The sequence below is a fragment of the Rhodamnia argentea genome, chromosome 1 (assembly GCF_020921035.1).
Source record: "Rhodamnia argentea isolate NSW1041297 chromosome 1, ASM2092103v1, whole genome shotgun sequence".
NCBI lineage: Eukaryota > Viridiplantae > Streptophyta > Magnoliopsida > Myrtales > Myrtaceae > Rhodamnia > Rhodamnia argentea.
This window is the reverse complement of record NC_063150.1, coordinates 33460050-33467538: the sequence shown is the minus strand read 5'-3', so window position 1 is coordinate 33467538 and position 7489 is coordinate 33460050. Positions and strand designations below refer to the sequence as shown.

Sequence of the window (7489 nt, the reverse complement as noted above, 5' to 3'; positions counted from 1 at the left end):
ATAGAGCACGGGACGCGAGCTCCATAGTACTTGATCCCCATTGCGGATGGCTTTGATTTCGGGCCAAACGTACGTTCGACGATCACCCCACAAATTTGATATATATATGAACAAAGGAGATTCAATGTAAGGAGAGGTCCACTGGACATTTCCGTCAGCATGGGCCACAACTTGGATAAGGAACGCTATTATTACATTAGTCGAATGTGATGCCCCACCGTCGAAAGGGTCCCCGCACATGCGTCCCGAAACGGTGCGGATACGATTAATGTTAGGACATAGTACCTTTCTTTTACGAAATTTGATTCACTAGATGATTTAAGAATTAAGTAAATGGGCCGCGCTATCGAATAAAATGTTTTCTTTTATTCCCCCCACTGCTGTCAATTTATTGGACATAGCACGAAAAAATAAAAACATTGAACGAATAGATGTGAACCATACTTACATTAAAAGAAAAGGCTGCTAAAAAAATTTAGAGCACCGTACATTCGGCGCTCATAATGTAATCAATGTTCCCCTAAAGGATACAGATAAACCTTGGGGAAAAAGTCTTGTTCCCCCCGTTAATCCCGGCCAAAAGAACACCATCGCTAACAAGAAGAAAGAAACAATAGCCAGCAACACACAGACGTTCAACTTATGTTCACTACATCATAGTACAGACACGTGCATTATTTCACTGTAGATCGCATAAATACTTCATATAAGCACACCTTTTACTATGTTCGCGCCGATTAATTAAAAGTCCATTCGGAACCACAACAAGTTGATTATGAAGAGTCCAGCTACACATCTCCACTATGGTTTCGCCATGAACATCAACTTCACAGTCCAACCAAGCTTCAAGCTCTCTCTCTCTCTCTCTCTCCACCAAAATAGAAATCCCACCAGATCCCTAAGCTCTTTAAGCTGTCTTAACGTATCAATCCCACCAACCCTTGACATGAAATCGAAGCTCGACACCCCATCTTCCACAGCCATTAGAGGGCCAAAAAAAGAAAAGAAAACAGAGCAAGGTAAGACATCAGGAGATTCGATTGGAAACAGGGCCATATCCAGTTAGGCGGATGAAAGAGACGATGGTAGGGCATGAAATTACCAGCCAAACCAGATGGGCACTAGTACTACACAATGCCCCCCCAGAAAGGAATCAAAAGGAAGAAAGCAGACGACACTAGGGCAACCCTTTTTGACATTCTTGAACAAAAAGGAGGAGAGAATATGGTAAAGAAGTGACCCAGAATCATGGGGCATTCTGGTATAAGTTAACGTTGCCACTAACTAAAGAGAGATTGTTTTGTTTCACTGTTCAATAGCATTGGCCCCACCTCGCAAAAGAACAAACTTGATACCTGTGCCCACCTAATTTAATCACCCACTAAACTTAGTCCCTAAGCAAGAAGAACACCGCTAAAACAGGGGATGCCAAAAATCGAATCCCACTCAGAAAAGGCAAGACAATATTTCCCAGGAAACATGTTTAAAAATTTAGGATATTGGAAATGAGTAAAGATACGACACAATCTTATGTGAAAAAAATATAGTTATGATATGACCTACCATTGTACCGTCCCTCCCAGAAAAAAGATGAGTCTTTTGCCCCTTTCCTTTTTCTTCTCTTGGCTCGAGGAACACAAAAATCAACAAGAAAGAAAGACAAAGAAGGAGATGGATTTGATTGATTGATTAATTAATGAAAAAACAGAGGACTTTTCATGATAGTTTTGACTACATATTCGGACTCCAAAGGCTCCACAAACGGGAGTTCAGTATCCCCAACACGTCCGGCAACACCTTCCTCGCCAAACCCTTGTGGCTACTCACCGCCGCCCGAGCGCTCCTCGCCGCCACGTCGCCAACCACCTGAGCCGCAGCCGGAGGCTGGCAGCTCAGCTCGGCCTCCTCAGGAAGCTTCTCCGTTCTAGCCCTCTCCGGAGAGGTAACCGGCGTAGGTGAAAACACCACTTCATTCTCCAGCGGAACGAGGACTCTGTCCTCGGACTCGGACGGCGGGGCAGTCTCGATCACGGGCATCTGGGGTTCGGGCTCGGGCTCGGGTTGGCCCGAGACGGCCCGACGGGCCATTTTGCTGTCACGCTCGCGTCGCTTGGCCTTGCCTCGGCCGCCGCCGCCGTTCTTGTTCATGCTGAGCTCGCCGAGGGCGAGATGGTCCTCGAAGGCCTCGATGGCCTGATGGATGAGCTCTCTGTTGGGCGACGAGTCCCACCTGTGCCAGTAGCTCCGGTAGCAGTCGAAGCAGTCGCAGTCGAAGCTGGGCGACGCCGCCGCCCCCCTCTTCGGCGGCTGCTGCTTCTTCCTGCCGGAGCCGTCGCTGGCGGCGGGAGTCGTGGTGTCGAGGGACCTGGTGATCATGTAGGCGAGGACCTCGCGGTCCTCGAGGGAGAGGACGGAGACGAGGGCGAGGATGGCTGCCGGCAAGAGCCTTGTGACGGAGAGGACGTCTCTGCTGGCGCCGCAAGAAGAGTGGGAAGCGGAAGAGGAGGGAGATGGGTGGACTTTGCCTTTGTTCTTTATCTTCATCTCTGCTCTGGCGAGTCTGGTCTCGTTCTCTGAGTTTAGAGAGAGAGAGAAGGATTTTTTCGGTTGGTGAAGATGATGAAAACAGAGGGTAAGGTGCTTTTTGGGGAGTGTTGCTATTAGCTTGGCAGGGACGGCAGACACTGAGGGAGAGAGAGAGAGAGAGAGAGGCGGTGTCTTCTTTTTCAGGTTATAATAGAGGGGGACCCCCCCGCCGAGGCGCTCTGGTGTCACGTCTCCCATCCACGCCCACGCTCGCCTCTGAGCGCGTGTGCGCCACTTGTCGCGCTCTCATTAGCGGCTCTCACCAGTCTCTCTCACGGTCTCCCATGTGTCGGAGACTAGAGAATCACGCCATTTTCGCTGCGCCCCGCTTCGTTTAGAGTAAACCAAATGCTTAATTTTTGAAAGAGCTTAAGGTACGAGCCCGTTAGCCCGTTGAGTTTAATTGTGTGCTTACATTGGGCTGTAGGGTTGAGGCATAAAAGAAGATGTATGGGAAAATTTTAAATAAGGATTCGAAATTCCTTTATTTTTTCAAATAAATGTATAAATGAATCTTATTTAGAGTAAGAATTTGAAGTAGCTAAATTATTTCGGATAAGAGCCTGAAGCAACCATGGTTATTTCAAGCAAGCTGACCTTGCTAGTCGACCGACTTACTAAATATTCCTGCCGATTAAGGGTATTTTTGTCAAAATGCATTCTTACTCTAATTTTTAGTTAGATTAAGTTAAAAAAATAAAAAAGGAAATACAAGTAGGAGAGCATAGGGCACGTGCCCTTGCTCGCATGCATTTCCTTTCTTCTAATTTTAACAAAAAGAAAAAAGAAAAAGAAAAAGGAAAGAAACAAGAATAAAATGACGAAAATACCCTTGTCAACCAGTGAGAAAGCCATTATTTGAAATACTATTCACTTTAAGCTTTTATTTGAAAAAATGAAGGTAAATACTTGTTTGAAATAATGTCTATTCCATGCCCTTAATTGTAAAAATGAGGATATTTCATACTCTTATTTGAAATAAGATTCACTTCAAGCCCTTACTTGAGAAACTAAGGACACTTCAAACCCTTATTTAAAATTTTCATTATAAACAAAATTATTTGCTTCTAGAGTTTGATCGATTCTAGTCTTGAAGAAATTTAAATTGTCTTTTGAATCATATACGAGTTTAGGCAAAGAGTCATAGGCCTAACCTGATTGCGTTTGCCCGATGCTTGTAGTCTATCAAATATAATTATGAATATGTGAATATGTGTTGAATATGTTTAATATAGTCCTAATCAACGGTTTGTCAAATGGGGTATCAAGTTTGATCGCCGCAGTGTCATTTTGATCATTGATAAGCTTCGGCAAACATAGAAAAGACTCATCCACATACCTCAGCATATCTTTTCATATTAGAATAGGTTCAACTAAGGTTACCACAAATGACAATTGTCTGCATTGAATTTGATGGAGACGAGACTTATGATGTTGGAAAAGACAAGACAATGAGGTTCATTGCACGACTGCAATTTGAATAGCAACAAAGAAGAGGGCAAAAGAGGTGAAAGTGGGCCAAATGCTACTGAGAGATGATGGGAAGTTGGTATCAATAGAAGGAGAAGATGATGGGCAAAGAGATGGTAGAGAATAACAACAATTTGAAAATGCATCGGACATTATTGAGATAGCATTTGGAGTAAAGGAATCGTTGATTTGGGGCAAAAATGTTGAATGATTTGATGTGTTTTCCTGCTACAATACCATTTTATTGTTTAGAGTCGGAAAGAAAATAACAACAAAATGTCTATGATAGCTCAACCTTATGATATGTACTTGTAGAAGTGACTAATTATATAAGGGTACAGTTAGAAACATAATTACAGAAATACCATATAATACAAATAAATTAGACATTAATACATGTCACCTGCAACTCATGTTCAGATCTTATTGCAACGACCCAAGGTGCGAGGGTTATTTGACTTAGATATCTCTTTGAATTAATAACATAACATTCGCAAATGCCTCTTCTTCGTTAACTTACTTCTTCGAGAGGAGTAAGGGTCTACGACATACTTGATCAATTAACCTTGGGTTTGTCGGCTTTTGAGCAGGCCGGTCGTCGGTTATTTTAGTCAAACTTTCGAAGCCCATGGGGTTCGAACCATTAAGGGTTGTTATAAGATGAGTAGCCGCGGTTTTAGATCGTGTCTCCTGTATTTGACAAGTTCAATCAATTTTTTAAAGAAGTTTCTAAAAATATGGGGTTATATCCCTAGAATCGACCCTAGTTTGGCTAGCTTTGCCAATAAATCAAGTGTGGCCTAGATTTACAGGAGCTTGCAAGGATCATATTTCGTTTTGAACGTGTGAATTCTCGCGTTTAACTCCAACAATCTTCAATCGTGGCGGCTCAAAAGGATCATTTTTTAATCGAGGAAATAAGCTTAGGAGCGATGACGCTTGCTAAGTTGCAATAAGTGTACATTTGAAATTTATCTAAAAAGGAAATTTGCACTTATTTATTCCTTTTATTATGTGCCACGCCACAATTCATATTTTATATTTCAATCCCTTAAAATTACTTGACCAAAAAATGTATTGCGAATGTACTACTTACAGTATTATCTAGTAAGGGTGAGCAAGGTCCGGATTGGTCCGGTTCCCTTGAGAACTGTGAATCGGACTGGTGGTACCGGTTCTCAATTTCATGAACCCTGGATCGGACTGAATGTCCCCGAAACCGTGGACCAATCGGACCGTCGGTTCGGTTCGGTTCCCGGGCGATTTAATGGAACTGGTAAAATAAAAATAAAAAATAAAATGAAAACAAAAATATGAAACCCACATAGTAGTTCGGGCATGCAAGAAAACCTGGAAAGATACACGCGTGAAAATGAGATAGAGAAAATCAAAGTGCAAATAGAAGAATGCTGCAATTGGGCCACACCAATGACCCAAAAAATGACCATTAGGTTTCCTTCTATCTTTTTTTAAAAAATTAAAATTGAGTTATGTTTTTTTTTGAAATTTTAATTAGCTTATGTATTGAAAAAATAAAAATAAAAATTTGTCGGTCAGGGCGATCCGCTTCCACCTTAGAACTTGGAACTGGACCGCCCGAACACCGATTTCACTTTGAGGAACTGGTGACCTCAAGAACCGAACCGAACCCGTCGATCCGGTTCGGTCCGGGCGATCCACTTTGTTCACCCCTATTATCCAGTGATGCCCTTGGACGCCATCAACAAAAATCATCTCTTTGACAAAATTTTTGAACAGCGTTGATACATACAACTAATAAAAATAAACCCTTGCTTGTTTTTCGACCTAAATTCTTCAAGTAAGGCAACAAGATTTAAGACAAATCTGAATCGGCTTTCACTTCTCACATCTTATTTTTTATTTAATCTAAATCTTGTAGCTCACACGCTTTGATTCTTTTTTTTTTTTTGTTGCTCTTTTTAACTCTTCTCCTGAAAACTTTCACAACACTCCAGTGTTTGATACGTGGATTTACATATAATAATCTCTAAAATTTGAATAAAGGTAGAAAAGCGAAAAATCACTTTTTGTTTTTTTTTAGGTTAACAACTAGGCTCTTAATTTAAAAAGTTTCGAGATATGTTCATTGAAAATTCTAAAACGTGCCAACAACGTGCAATTGAGTCCTAAAACTTTCAGAAAGTACAATTAAGTTTTAAAATTTGTCAAATTGGTGCAATTAAGTCTTTCCGTTAACTCCATTCAAGTCGGGGGTAATGAAAAATGTTGACCTTACGTTTTTTTTATTATTAGTTTCTTCTCCTACTTGGCGTTGACTTGGCTGAAGCCGGAAAGAGAAGCGAAACTAGCGAGGGCCAACAATGGCCCTTCTTTCCGCCCCCCGCCCCATCGCCGGAAGGGCCGACGATGGTGGGGTGAGGGTTGGTCGGGCCCCAACGACCCTCGCCCAAATCGGGTTGATTAGAAAACATCATTTGACAGCAATATCCCTTTTGGAAGGGACTTGAGTTTGGCGAGGATGGCTAAAGGCTAAAGTATATCGAGCGATAAAATTTTATCATAATTCACCTTTACATTAAGTCTACATCAAGAAGAGAATTTCACTATAATTAGTACATCGCACATCTCTCTTTCGTCCCTCGATTACAAGAGAAAGAGTCACCGACCCTTGCCCAAACCGAGCCGACGAGAAAACATAATTTGATATCTATATCCCTTCGGGAAGGGATGGATTTTGATGAGGATCGCTAAAGGCTAAAGTATCAAAAGACAAGATTTTATCATGGTTCATCTTTAAACTATAGTTATATCCAGAAGAGAATTCTACTATAATTAGCACATCGCACCCTCTGTTATATCCCTTCATTACAAGAGAAAAAAATAATACATAGAGATAATTATTTACGGGCTCAAACTCAAATTACTAATAAAATACGGACTTAAACTATAAAAGCCCATTGGTGGCCAGGGGACATGATCCCCTTGAGACCCTCGCCACCAACAAAAGATGTACAAAAATGAAATTGGTAAGAGATAAATAAAACACAAAATTAGGTGAGACATGGTGATAATCTTTTCAATGGAAATAGGCCTCGGTATTTGAAAGTGACAATTAACCTCTTTTCTATAGTACAAAAGAAGAGGTTTTTTTTTTTTTTCCTCCACTTGAGGGTAAAAGACATTCATTTTCTATTTTCCATTATCGGCTCCGGTTGTTTCAAAAAATAAATAATTTAGAAAATATATATCTCAAAACAATCATCCCTTGAGAATTCACATCCTCATGAGTGACTGGGTAAAACCATGGATAATCTTGTTCAACCTGGGCACAATGCTGAGATAAACTCTTAAGAGTAGAGTAACGACTTCCACTTCCGACACAGCACGGAAGCGAAAGAACGTCGTGATAGCAAGTCTTGCGATCATGTCTTTAAAGAGGTCTTCCGGGAAT

At 41.4% G+C, this 7489-nt stretch overlaps 1 protein-coding gene across 1 annotated transcript; it reads right to left on the bottom strand.

The window, feature by feature from the left end:
* Positions 1-1655: 1655 nt before the first annotated feature.
* On the bottom strand, positions 1656-2678 carry LOC115738913. Its single transcript, XM_030671715.2, has one exon. The coding sequence runs from the start codon at positions 2542-2544 to the stop codon at positions 1732-1734; it is 813 nt and encodes a 270-aa protein (XP_030527575.1). The 5' UTR covers positions 2545-2678; the 3' UTR covers positions 1656-1731.
* Between the last annotated feature and the right edge of the window lie 4811 nt (positions 2679-7489).